The sequence below is a fragment of the Miniopterus schreibersii genome (assembly GCF_964146895.1).
Source record: "Miniopterus schreibersii genome assembly, chromosome: 2".
Classification (NCBI taxonomy): Eukaryota; Metazoa; Chordata; class Mammalia; order Chiroptera; family Miniopteridae; genus Miniopterus; species Miniopterus schreibersii.
In genome coordinates this window covers 185,366,117-185,380,614 of record NC_138102.1, presented here as the reverse complement: position 1 = coordinate 185,380,614, position 14,498 = coordinate 185,366,117, and the positions used below count along the sequence as shown (strand labels likewise).

The following is a 14,498-nucleotide window of genomic DNA, read 5'->3' as shown; positions in this document are numbered from 1 at the left end:
AGAAAATACCCAAGAGTTTAAAACATTTCAAGGAATGCCAAGAGTGATCACGATTTCTACAACAAAGAATAAATTTATTATTTAATCTCACAGTCAAATAAAAGTAGAGCTCTACAACTTAAATAATCTACAGTTACGCCTCTTTTTTCTAATAAAATGGCTAAAAGAATGTGTATTTACACCTGTGATAAAGCCAATTATGTCTTCTCTCAACTGGTCCTTTGTAAACTGCCTCTTGCACTGGCATCATCTTCCTGCTGTGAATGGTCTTCCCTGATGTCACTCTCTGAAATCTTAACAGTCAGTTTACTCAGAACTGCTCTCTACCCGGCCGGGCGTGGCTCAGCAGTTGAGCGTCGACCTAGGATCCAGGCGATCAGGGTTCGATTCCTGGTCGGGGCACATGCCCGGGTTGCGGGCTGCAGCCGATCAATGACTCTCTCATCATTGATGTTTCTATCTCTCTCTCTCCCTCTCCTTTCCCCTCTCTGAAATCAATAAAGACATATTTAAAAAAAAAGAATTGCTATCTAGCACAGCAAAAGCTTTGGAATCAAACTATAGGAGACTAAACAGATAGGAGAAGAGCACTGTTCTTAGGAAAATTTGAAAACTGATATTCTAACAACAGAACAATTAGTTCGTGAACTGTCCTCTGAATGATTCCCAATGTCATTCCCAATGTTAATTTGTCATTTATGTACCATGCCTTTTTCCTTCTATTTTTATAAAATCCTCACCCAAAAATATATTTACTGATTTTAGAGAGGGAGAGGAAGGGAAAGAAATATCGATGTGAAAGAGAAACATCCATTAGTTGCCTCCCATACACGCCCTGACCGGGGATTGAACCCACAACCTTTTGGTGTACAGGACGACACTCCAACCAATGAGCCACCCAGCCGGGGCCATGCCCTTTCCTTTATTCATTACACTCTCAACCAAAAGAAAAATGTTTAACTAAGCTAGTCAATCAAAATATTCCTGAAATCCAAATAACTATTAATAGACACTAAAGAGTAATCATGGCAGTGTCTGTCTGGACACAATAATTCACAGTTGTTGTACACACAGAAAATAAACCAGAACGCTGATCACTGCTATTTCCTGCCCCCAGGCTGCGCAGCCATGGATTCCTGAACACACACCAAGCACCTGCAATCCTGTGTCTGCTCAAACATACACCCTCCACCAGAATGTGCTCTCCACACCTTCCCTACCCAGTTCTCAGCTTGAAGATTCTGTGTCCCCTCCACTCTTGGCCCCGGGAAAACTCCCCGACTAGTCCGAGTGAACCAGCTCCCATCTCCATGCTCCACTGGCACTCAGTCCAGAAGACTGGAATAATCCAACATTAGATTATACTCACCTCCTGTCTGCCTCCCCAGCCACCCCATAAATCCCCCACAAATACAGATCATCTTATTTTTTTCTCTTATCTCTAGGGCCCAGAACTGGCATTCACTAATTGTATTTGTTCGATTCAGGTTTAAAATAGTGATGAGACTATTTGCATACAGACTGGAATGCTGGCTCACAGATTAAGTGATCCAAACACTTCCTGAGCACGTGCTCTGAGCCAAGCAGCAGGCCTGCCGTGTGCAGAGGAATTAGTGCACTTCCAGCAGCAAAAGAGAACTACTGAGGCACCAGCTCAGTCCTTCCATTTCCATTAAGAAATCCACATATCCTGGACTCAAAACCATGAAAAATGTCATATGTTAAGAGGTAGGTATCTTCTGATTGACATTTAACAAACATCTAATTTCTCTTCCTCACTACATGGTAAATGGATAAGTTTAAAGGGGGAGGGAGCTGTAACCTGATTAACTATATTTTAAATTTCTTGAGAGCAGAGACTATGTCTTAGATGTCTGTGTCCCTCTATGAAGAGTTGGGGGAGCGAGGTGTGTGTGGGGGGGAATACGGCCATTTCATCTAGAGCCATGTAATAAATAGCTATGGATTTATTCACAATGCTTTTATACCATAAAACCCATTAACACGTTCCCCAGATGAGGAAAAGCAAGCTTTTGCTCACTAGCAGTAAGAACCATGAAAGCACTGGACTCTTCTATGCTTCTTTACCTTCTAAAAAGCCCTGAGAGAAAGCTCTTTCGGCATTACAGATCCAAAGCAGTCATAATGTACTCGGTCTGCAAATTCTAAGTTCACTGTCAAGACAGCACAGCTAAATATGTGTAATGATTAACAACAGTGAAACAGCTAGTAAAGATCAGTCAATCGTTCCTATATTACAAATGTTAATAACAAAAATTGCTGTCATTTCTGCTTTAACCAAACTAACACAAAATATTCACAAGGACTTTAAAAAGCTTAGCTACTTCATTCAGAGGAGGCAGAAAGTACTTAAGAGGACAATTAAAATTCAACCGTTAGACATTCCTATTAGATAGGAATGCATACCCTGCAGACAGCATATAAATGAAATGTTACATTACACAACAAAAAAGGCCAAAAAAGCCTTTGAATTATACAAAAGGTAGAATTTCATTTCCTTCAAGTTTGAACAGATCTGTAAGTTTAATCTGGGCAAGTCCTGTTTGAGCAAAATTAAAGAAAACTACCCGTGATTACATGTAACACGTTAGAGAGGTCTAATACACTGTATGTATACACATTTTACAGTCAATTCATCAGGTGGGACCTCCTACTGAAAAGGAAACTAAATGCTAGTCATTGTAATGCTACAACTAAGACTTTCATACTTGTTAAAAGATTTATTCTAATACCTTAGATTTAATTAAAAACTGGCATATGCGGTTTAGAGTAGGTTAACCACTGTCACTAAGAAAAACTATTAAAATACACACAAGTTCAGAGATTAAAGTAACAATCACTGGTTGTTATTTAAAACCATAAGCCCTGCCTACTGATTTGACTGGGCTGATAGAGCAAAAACAGAAAATAAAATATTTCTATCTCCTGCCAAAAAAAGCCTAGGGCAACATTTTGAAATTCATCTTTGCAGACCTCAAAACTCTCCCCTTTTACACTTGTTCCTCTCTTATGTCACATCCAGGACTCTCCAGCTGTCCCTGACAGCCCAGACCACTCCATTTTGTAGGGTGGGCAAGCTGTTTCCTTACAGGATCAGAGAGGAAAGGCTTGAGGCTTTGAGGGCTGACAACCTCTGTCACAACTTCCCACCTCAGCTGCTGTAATACAAAAGCATCCTTAGGCAACACCTAATAGAACTAACGTGGCTGTGTCCCAATAAAGCTCTTTTTATGGACACCGACACTTAAAAGTCCACATAATTTTCACCTGTCGTGAAATTTTACTTGTTTTCCCCAACCACTTAAAAATGTGAAAACCATTAACTCAAAGTCCACAGATCTAAACTGAATTAAGGAGAGAAAGTGAACATGAGGAACAAAGGGACAGTAAGCAGGAAGGAGGACCAGCAGGCTGTAGGTCCTGTGAGGCAGACTTGCTGGAGTGGGGACCTGGAGAGAAGATGAAAGGGTAGCTGGGGTGAGGCTCTCGCACTAAGATGGTGGAGGGACAGCACTGCAAGTAACGGTAAGGCCTAGGGAGCATATGGCATGTTCTCCGGTAAGGATTTTGGAAAAAAGAATGAAATCTTACCATTTGGAGCTACAGCATGGATAGACCTAGAGGGAATTACGCTACATGAAATAAGTCAGCAGCCAAAGACAAATACCACACGTTTTCACCTATATGTGGAATCTAAAGAACAAAATAAACAAGCAAACAAAATGGAAACAGATTCAGAGAGACAGAGAACAGGCAGATGGTTGCCAGAGGGGAGGTGGGTTGGGGGAAACGGTGAAAAAGGTGAAGGGACTGCGAAATACAGATGGGTGATTACAAAACAGTCAAGGGGATGTCAAGTAGAGCACAGGAAATACCGTCAATAATACTGTAATAACCACGCACAGTGCTAGTGGACATGAGAAGTATCGTATCCGGGGAACATCTTGGAAAGTATCTGACTGACCACTATGCTGTGCACCTGAAACTAATACAAAATAATACTGAATGTAAACTGTAATTGAAAAGTTTTAAAACAGCAAAAAAATAGAAAATCAGCTTGTGAATTTCTAACAAAAACCCTGCTGAGATTTTATTTTGAACATCACTGAAACCACAGCTCAATTTTGGGAGAATTGATATCTATGCTACTGAGGCTTCCTCTGGTGTAATGGTATTTCTCACCATTTAAGTTTTCTTTACTATCTTTTGATAAAATTTTTTAATACTCTCAATGATGATGATAGCCACTGACACTTACATTGTGCTTACTATGTGCCCAGCCCTCTTCCAAACATTGCCATGTATAAACTCCTCAATGGCTGTAATGAGAGTACCACTTGTTTACAAATCGTCTTTCAACTCTAATGTGACTTCTCTAGGTTTGTGGCCTTCAGAGAGGTTGACTCAGCCTAGAGTTAGTCCCAGGGTTCCTTTGCCTCTGAGTGAGTGTCCTTGTCCACAGTCCAGTGACCACACCCTTGGGTCCAGAGACCACTACAAAAGACTGGAAGAATGAAAGAGCTGAGAAACTCTCCTCTGAGGGTACTGCTGGTCACAATTCTAACCTTATTTATTTTGATTTGTGGCTCTAACTTTTTCCTGTCTACTGTGTCCATTTAAGATAATTGAATGTGAGGGGTGGCTCACACTGACCACATCTGTATTTTGAAGTTGAGTCAGAACACCTTACCAAATAGTTCCATGTGGTCGTCCAGCTCATGGCATAGATAAAAATAAAAGGAAATTGTGATCACTCTAAAAAGTTCTTTTTATAGTGTAACTTAATTGATGTTCTCTCTTAACATAGTTGATCTGAATCATGGTTGAGTCAAGATGATATGGCATCCTTAACTAAGCTGACAATCCGTGTGGGTTTTTTCGTTTTGTTTTGTTTTTTGTTTTGTTTTTGGTGCATCCAAAGACTCCTGCTGGCCAGAGGCTCAGTAATGTTTGGGGAAACCTAGTGAATGTGTGTACACACAGATGGCTAGGTTATTTTTGAGTTCTGTAGTATGCTGAGCTCAGAGCTGTCCACTCCGCCCCTTTATGAAAGTCAACACACATGAGCAATGGGCAATACTGAGGCAGTATTTACCTCTTGAAATCACAGTCATTGTCACGTCTGGTAATTTTTCTATACTTTCCTTTCTACAGTCTTTCCTCTGTGCTCTCACTTTATATCCAAAGACTCAAGAAAATTAAATATTCAAGGACATAATAAAAATACTATGAAGTATTCATTATGCGCTAGGTCTTAAAGTAGGCACTGAGAATAGAGGTAAATAAGAAGAATCCTGTCTTCAGATGTCTGTCAGTCCAGTAGGACTTGTAGGTGATTAATGATTATAATATTCTACATAAAATTCTTTGAAAGAGGTAGGCACCCTTGGCCCCTCCAGTTAAGGACCCCCAGGGAAATTCTCCAGCAATGGGCAACAGGTTAATAGAGCAGGGATGCAGCCATACATTTGGACAGTTCAGAGGCACATTCCTTAGAGATACCCAGTGGGACTGAGCCCCAGTTGCCCACAAGTTACCAACTCAATAAGGAAAGCACCCTACATTCATGTCTCCTTCCAGTCCAGCTCCCCCTCCCCCACACTCCTCATTCCTGGGTCACTTCTGATTAAATTACTTCACCCAAGTCCTTGCCTCAGGTTCTGCTTTGGGGGGGGGGCACTAAGGCTCAGGTAGACAAGGGGATGTGTATAAGGATGGTCTCTGCAGCGCTGCTTAAATTACCAAAAATTCAAGACAATCCAAGTATCTATTAGTAAGAGAAAAGGTAGGTAAATTCTAATACACTCTTGAACGGTATACTCTACAACAGCTGAAGTTAATGATCTAGCTCTCTAGTATGAACACTGGTAACACTCAAAATGTCAATAAAAACAGAAACTGCAGAGCTCATGGCACACCATTTATGAAGTAAGGAGGGAGAAAGGGGATTGCAGAGGGAAACAAAGGGCACCCCCACCACAATCCCACCTCCCGGTACTCACACCCTTCTATGGGACCCCTCCTGTGCTCCTGATCTGTGACCACTAGACCATGCAGTAGTAAAGGGTGTGTGTCATTTCCAAGATTAGGTTATAAAGACACTCCAGCTTCCACCCTGAGCGCACTCTCTTGGATCTTTGGAACAAGCCAGCTACCATGTCCTGAGCCGCCCTACAGGGGGTTCATGTGATGAGAAACTGAAGCTACCTACCAAAGTCCCGTGCGAGCTGGGAGTCCCACACTTCAGCCCCAGCCAGGCCTTCAGAATACTGCAGCCTGGTCGAAAGCCTGACTGCAACCTCTTGAAAGACGAGTCAGAGACACCTAGCAAAGAAGCCCCAGATTGCTGACTCTCATAAACTGCACAAAACAGTAAATGTTTGTGATTTCAAGCTGCTAACTTGTGGGGTAATTTGTTCTAATACAGAGGACATTACAGTATCGGTAATGTTTTGGATTTTGAGAGAACAAAACCAAATTTTAATACTTGTTGACTTTGCAACTGAAATACACGGGCACTTGTTAGATTATGTTGTATCATCCTCCATAAAGGCATTAACATTATCATGTACTTGTAGTTTTGATTTGTCAAGAGTTAAAAAACAACCAAACTAACAAAACCATTAGGGTGAAAGCTAATGATAAGCTTTAATTTCCCCTTTCCTTAGAGTACATAAGGATCCTTCAATGTCAGTTCCTAAAGCATTATAATGTCCATGCAAAATCATCTAAACTCCTCTGCTCAGGTCATAACCTAAAGTTGCTTTCAAGTATTCACTTTTTTATTGGAAATTCTCATAGCTTTTTAAAATTGTTTAATATTGTTTTAAAAAGCTTTCTACCAAGGAATTCAAACACTGGCAAGAAATGACTGCCCACATCTTCTGGATCTGAACAACTACTTCTCTCCACTGAGTTACTGTATCTGTTTCTTACTCTCAGGTTCCAGAGCAGTTTCTAAAGCCTCTTAAGACAAGAACCTGATTAAGGAATTGAGATGAAATTAAAGACTTAACAAGCACTATTTTAAAATATGCAAAATTCTTAAGAATTACCACACGTTTCATTTCTTTTCACTACTGGCTGACTAGAGCTGCAACAATAATATTGGTGAATGCTGGCCACCATGTACTGGCACCATTCCAACTCTACATGTAGCGCACTCCACGACCCCATCAACCCTCCAAGGTAGGCATTGTCGTAATACACATTTTACCAACGTGAAAACAGGCTGGGAGAAGTTAAAATATTTTCAAGTTCACACAGCTAGGAAGCTGCAGTGCTTGGATTTGAAACTAAGCCTATGCCTCACAAAAGCCTTTTCCCCCTGAACCCCACTGAGGGACTCAAAAAAGGCATCGATATTTCCTACTGGAGTATTTCAGGTGAGAAGAGGGAAGAAGGGAAGGAGCCCCCAAAACACAAATGGTTAAAAAACAGCAAACTATTTCAGTCACTCTGCAAAACAGATCCACAAGGGCCCTGTGTTACTCAGAGGTAAAAAGCTGAGGTAAACTCCCCCTCCAAGCAGAGATCGAAGGTCCCAAACCAGTCAGATGAGATACATACTATGGTGAGCCCTGCAAGGCACGATTTCAACCGTGGAATCTTAATTATATTCACAATGTTGTGCAACCATCACCACCACATAATTCCAGAACTGTGTAAGTAAGTGCCCCAAACAGAAACTCGGCAACCATTAAGCAATAATCCCCCGCACTGTCCCAATTCCCTCGTAACCTCTAATCTACTTTCTGTTTCTATGACTATTCTAAGTACTTCATGTAAGTGGAATCAAAATATGTCCTTTTACGTCTGCTTCTTTCACCTAGCACAACATTTTCAAGGTCCATCCATGTTGCAACATGTACTGGAACTTCACGCCTCCTAGGGCTAAGTAACACTGCCCTGCATTCCAGGTTTTGCTCACCTGCTCATCTGCTGAGGGACACAGGTTGTGTCCATCTGCTGGCTATTGTGTACTAGGCTACAATGAGCAGAGCAGACAAGCATCTGAGTCCCTGCTCTCAGTTCTCTTGGGCACATACCTAGGTGTGGAAGTGCTGGGTCATGTTCTGTGCTTAGCTTTTTGAGGAAGCAAACTGTCTTCCATGGTGGCTGCATCACTCTACATGCAGAAGGGCACCAACCTCTACATGTGCTCACTAACACTTTTTTTCCTTTCTCTGCTTTTTTGGTAACAGCCACCCTAAAGGGCATAAAGTGGCATCTCATTATTGTTTTAATTTGCATTTCCCTAATAACTAATGATGTTGAGTACCTTATCATGTGTTTCTTGGCCATTTATATGTCTTCCTTTATAAAGCATCTAAGTTTTTTGCCCAATTTTTTCACTGGGTTGTCTTTTTATTGAGTTACAGGAGCTCAGTGTATTCTGATACAAGTCCTCTGTCAGATACACGTATTGCAAAACACCTTCACTCTACGGCTTGCCTTTTCATTTCTTTTGATGAATAGAAGTTTTAAATTTTATAAAATCTAATTTGATAAAGTCAGATTTTTCTTGCATAGTTAGTGGTGTGTCCTGGATAAATGTTTGCCTTCACTCAGGGTCTCAAAGATATTCTCCCATGTTTCTTATAAACATGTTATAGTTTTAGTTTTCATGTTTAGGTGTATAACCCATGGTGAAATATTTTTGGTAAATGGTACAAGGTGTGGGGTCAAGGATCATTTTAGTCCAAGTTGTTCTACCACCATTTGTTGAAAAAAATTGTTTTTAGATTGTTTTGGTTTTGAGTGTCCAAGTATTTTCAAGGGAAGATACCTGAAAATGGACTCAATCTTTTATGCACAACATTCAGCGTCCAATAAAAAAAGATAGAAGCAAATGACGAAACACAAGACAACAAAACACAAGACAACATAAAGTTATGAAGCACATTCTTTCCTATAACTAATACGTTCAAGAAGATAAATGACAAAATGAATTCAAGAGTGTAATCTATTTTTAAAAATCAAACAGAAATTCTACAATACAGTGACTCAAAAATACAATACCTGAAACTAAGAACACAACAGACGACAGCAGGTAAGACACAGGAAAGAGGATTAGAGAACTACAGCAAATTAGTACAAAATTTTCAAGTAGAAGCTTGGAGAAAATGGAAACTACGGAAAGGAGCCAACGAGACACATAAAACAGAATGAAAGGTTTAATGCATGTGTAACTGGAGTCCCAGAAGGAAATGAAATAGGAAACAAACAGTATTTGAAAAAGTACTGGCTGACAATTTCCCAAAGTGACAGGAGACATCGAATTCACGAAGCATCACCCAAACAGGATTATCGTGAAAAAGCTAAGTTCCTCTGCCCTCGTGGGCCTTCCCTCCTGGAAGGAGACAGAGGGTAAGAAACATGTAAATTACTACACAGCGGTAGGTGCTTTCTTAAAAAGGGAAATAGAGTGTACAAGGTAACGGGGTTCAGACGTATGGAGGAAGCACCTGCACGACTAAACAGGATGTATAAGAGCCTGAAGGAAGTAAACAGAAAAACCATTTTAACTATACAGACTGAAGAGGAAAAATAAGTGACATTGACAGAAGCTTTAAAAAAATATTGTCTACATGACTGCAGAAGAAACAGACCAAGCAGGCAGAGCGAGTCATAAGCTAGACAGAGAGAGCAATTCCCCAAGAACTGGGCAGGCACCTACAGCTGTCAGACTCTGCGTGCCAGGCACACGGGGAATGTGACACGCTCACTTTACTCAAGCTCAGCCATGAGCAATGAGGCATCAGCTAAGTATGAGAAGAATTTATAGAAATAGAATCCAAACGTTACATGATTTCATGAATACTCAAGAGCCAGAACATAATCTTCTCTATAGAAAAAAATAAATTACAGAGCAGCAGTATCCAACAGAACTTTCTGCAATGATGCAAATATTCTACGTCTGCGCACCCACCAGGTAGCCATTGCCCACTGTGGCTACTGAGTACTTAAAACATGACTAATGCAAGTAAGGAACAGAATTGTTAATTTTTCTTATTTCTAATTAACTTAAATAGCCACATGTAGCTAGTGGCTACTTAATGGACAGCAGAGGTCTAGACTATGACACCCAATCTCATTTGCCTCCACATTTTAACCCAGTGTGGGGTCTGGATACATCATAAAGGGAGACAATGGAGAAAGATACAACACGAAGGTGACTAAAAAGTTGGAAAATAATACCTCCAGGAAAAGGCCAATAATAGAAATTTTAATGTATTTATACGTTACTTTAGTCCAGAAAGAATTTAATGTGACTTGCCAAGCAATTTAATGTGACAGACCACAGCAAGAAAAGTCACTTGTTAAATGTTAAAAATGCAGATATGTACATTAAAGACAAGGTATAAAACAAACAAAATAGGTTTAAAAAAAATTTCCTTCTCCTGAGAAGAAATAGTTGAGCAATATCTTAATACTGATACTTTATGACCATAAGCATTTTTTAATGGATTTAAGTGATTCATATACTACTATTCAAGAAGTGGGCTACAGAATATTGGTTTAATCCAGAGCATGAAGAATTTAGGTTGAGATATTAATGATCTACTGCTACTTAATAAATTAACCCAAAACTTAGCTGTTTAAAACAGTAACGGTGAGGGTCCTGCAGAGGTCTGAGGGTCAGGAGCTGCTAAGTGGAGCAGTCCTGCCTCAGGGTTTCTCAGGAATCTGCACACAGGGCTGAAGGCTGGGACTGACAGGATCTGTGCGCAAAATGGTTCATCACATGGCTGCCAGCGGGCGGCCTCAACTCACCACACAGATCCCTCGAAAGGGATGCTTGAGTGTCCTCATGGCATGGCAGCTGGCTGTGTGAGAGTAAGTGATCCAAGAGAGAGAAGAGAGAGCTGCAATGCCTTTTATGGCAGACCCAGTCTCAGAGGTCACTTCTGCCATATTCTTATTTAAAAGCTAACCACTAAATTCAGCCCACACTCAACAGGAAAGGAATGACCCTCCTCCTCTTGAAGGACCAAGTATCAAAGAATTTGTGGACAGATCTAAAACCACTACAATGAGAGACGAAAATTACCTCTCACTTGGGGGTTGGCTAAAAGTTGTCATGAGATCCTGGGATCCCTTTCCCTGAAAACCACAAAATTAGAATTATCAACTTTTTAAAATAGCTTCCATTGCTTTCTTTTATATATATGTGTTTTGGGTGGTTTTTTGTTTTATTTTTGTTTTTTAATTGATTTTAGAGGGAGGAAGGGAGAGGGAGATAAAAAACATGAATGATGAGAATCATCAATAAGCTGCCTCCTGCACGCCCCCTACTGGGAGTCAGCCCAAAACCCGGGCATGTGCCCTGACAGGGATTCCAATAGGGACCTCCTGATACATAGGTCAAGGCTCAACCGCTGAGCCACACTGGTAGGCTCCACTGCTTTCAATAAGGCAGATTAAACACAACTGGATTCTTGGTCACTTAAAGTCCAGCTATTTTTTAATAGCAGGTACACAGCGTGCTATACTTACAATATTCCAGGTCATCCCAATCACTGTACAAAGTGGGAAGTCTCATCCCCGTTTTCAAGATGAGAAATAAGAAGCAGAGAGATAAGCCCAGATTTTTGTCCAGATCTACCTGGTTCCCAAGTCATTCTTCTTTCCACCACCTGACACTTCTGTCACTCCAGCTACCACAGACAGAAGCTTGTTTTGTAGCATCACATCTGGGAAGACCCAAAAAACACATTTCTTTCAGCTAGTATGCATATTTTTTGTTCTGTCAATTACTTCCTTACTTTTGTCAGTCTGCTTCTGCTTTGTCTGGTGTTTTCTATTTGCTACTCTGAGGCCTCATTGTGCTTCACTTCAGGTCCCATCCAGCTCCTGGCACCGCAGCCCATCCTCCCTCTGGGTTCATCTGTATGGAGGGATCCTCTCAGCCCAGCTGAGCTCTGGCCTAAACCCCATGAGATCCCTCTGAGGAGCAACTAGTGACTTGTCCAAAGGCACTCAGAGAAGCAGAACCAGGACCAGAAGCCATCCTTACAAACTCTCATCAAGGGTCTCTGCCTCCTCACACAGCTGCCTCCCCATCCCAAGACCTGGTCTCCGGGCTCTGCCTGGAACACAGGACAGTGCTCCAGTAAAACTCAAGCCAGATGTGGGAAGCATCCCTGTTCCCTCAATGCTCCTAATAATCCATTTGGTCCCTGAGTCCTGTCCACACAACTTGTATTTTTCAGCGTTTCTCCTATCCTTTCCCCAGGGACAACGTCCTAAACCAGGCACTGTTCTCTTCCACTTGGGCGTCAGCACCAGGCCTTGTAAACTGGCTCAGGGTCTTGGATTTTATCCTATGGGTTACAGAAAGGGGCCTGATGTCTGAATGCCTGCCCTGCACCAGACACCTTACCTACGTCATCCACTTAATCCTCTCGGTGACCCTGCAAAATCAGGCTGCGGTCCCCCTGCACACACTGCTCTTCCTAAGTTGCCCTCTCACCTGTAAGCCACCCAGCCGACACAACCTAAAGCCCTTCCCGGCCCACCCATGTATCCAACGAACACATCCACGATGCCCCTGCGCCCCACCGCTTCTCGTCCAGACCCCAGTACAGTTTGTTCACACAGCACTTTCCCTAATGTGCTTGGAAAGAGGGATCACGTCACATCCCCCTGTCGCCTCAGCCCCTAGCAAAGAGCCCGCTTCACAGCAGGTGCTCAACAAACGGCTGCTGAATGACTGGCGGGGCCTGAAGCATTAGCCCAATCAAGGTATCTCCCCGAAGCTTCCCATCACTTAACATTGTCTCCCAAAAAGCCCAAGGAGCGGTGACCTGGGCACCCAACCCTCTCTCCACAGACACTTCCTACTGGCACTGGAGGTAGCCGGATCAGAGTAGGGGCCAGTTTAGGACAAGAGGGCCTCCGGGTGCCACCGAGTCCAACCCAGGCCTGGCGGGCCCTTTCTTGTCCGCTCCCGGCTCTCTGCAGCACCCTCACGATGGCACCATTACCTGCTGGCGTCCCGGAGCAGGGCTTCCACAAAACCTGGCACTTGGGGGACATAAACGTTCCAAGTGACAGCATCAGCTAACATTTAGGTAGCACTACGTGTCAAGCCTCTGTACTAAGGCTTTGCTGGGCATAACCTCATTTAATCCTTACAATAGCGCCCCCCTCCCCCGGGAGGTACTGTCATTCCCGTTAAATGGATGACAAAACTGAGGCCCGCGGGTTAGAACAAAAGTCACACACGCAGTGACTGAGGGCACCACACACTTTGTGCCTCCACGCGCTTTATTGCACTGATTTCTCTGTATAACCCAGCAAGGAAGTGATGGGTCAGGCGCCCGCATTCGGGCAAGATGCCCAAGGCCTCTAGAACCCGGCCACGGACACGCGGCTCGGAGGGCCGGGCACCGCGCCCTGGTCGGCGGGCTCCTGGGCACCCGCGGGCTCCCGGGCACCGCGCCCCCGGCTCCGGTGACGGCAGGGGCAGGGCGACTGAAGGGGCCTCTCTGGACCCGCGCCCTTCCCCGCCCCAGGGCGCCGCCCCCTGGGATGGCACAGCCTGGCCGCGGGGTGCCCATCCCAGCCCCGCCGCCCAGCGCCTGACGCTGCGACACCCCACGCGCCGCGTGTCCTGCGTGGGCCCCGCTGGACTGTGTGGTCCGTGACTCCCGGGGCCGCGTCACCGGCCACCCTAGAGCAGAAGCTTGCACTTCACAGGGGCGCCGAAGGTGGCGAAGGGGGACCGGCCGTGACGGTGCCCACGCGCCCGCCCCGCCTCGCACCCGTACCGGCGGGTGGGGAGCAGGTGTCAGCCCCCCCGGGGCCCTCGGGGGCCGACGCGGGCGGGGGCGCGGGGCAGAGGCCTGGGCCCGCAGCGGGCGGAGGGCTCCCCGCTCCCCGCTCCCGCCAGGCCGCGCCCTCCCCGCGCCGCGCGGCCGTTACCGATTCCGCTGCTCCTTGAAGAGCGCGGTGAGCGCGCGGAGCGCCTCCAGGTCGGGGATGGGCGCGGGCATCATGACGCCGGACAGCCGGTAGGGCGGCGGCCTGGGCGCCGCCATCTTGCCAAAGCCGAGCCGACAACAACGACGGGCGGCCGCTGGAGGAGGAGGGGCGGCGGGCGGGCGGCGGGCGGGGAGGAGCGCCCGCACCTCGGGGCCACGCCGCCGCCTCGCCCGGCAGCCGCGGAGGAGGGCGCGGGGAACCGCGCGGGGTCGGCGCGGCCCGAGGGCGCTGCCGGAGGGGAGGGGGCGCAGCCGGAAGTGCGGCCTGAGGGGACTCGGCCAGAGCGGAAGTGCGGCCGGAGGGGAGGGGGCGCGGGCGGAGTCCCGCGAGAGGAGGGGGAGGCCGGGAATGAGGGCCGGGAGGAGGGGCCTGGGCCCAAGGCTCACCTGGGGGGGGGCAGGTCACCTGGGGGGTGGACAGGTCACCTGGGGGGGTAGTGGACAGGTCACCTGAGGGGGTAGTGGACAGGTCACCTGGGGGGGCAGGCC

At 45.2% G+C, this 14,498-nt stretch overlaps 1 protein-coding gene across 1 annotated transcript in view; it reads right to left on the bottom strand.

Moving 5' to 3' along the window:
• Positions 1-14,264, bottom strand: part of ATXN10 (ataxin 10) — a 123,083-nt gene extending 108,819 nt beyond the window's left edge. Inside the window, exon 1 of the mRNA XM_081128205.1 lies at positions 13,951-14,264. Within this exon, the coding sequence (XP_080984331.1) occupies positions 13,951-14,066 (116 nt within the window). The 5' untranslated portion in view covers positions 14,067-14,264. The remainder of the gene's footprint in view (positions 1-13,950) is intronic.
• Positions 14,265-14,498: the final 234 nt, after the last annotated feature.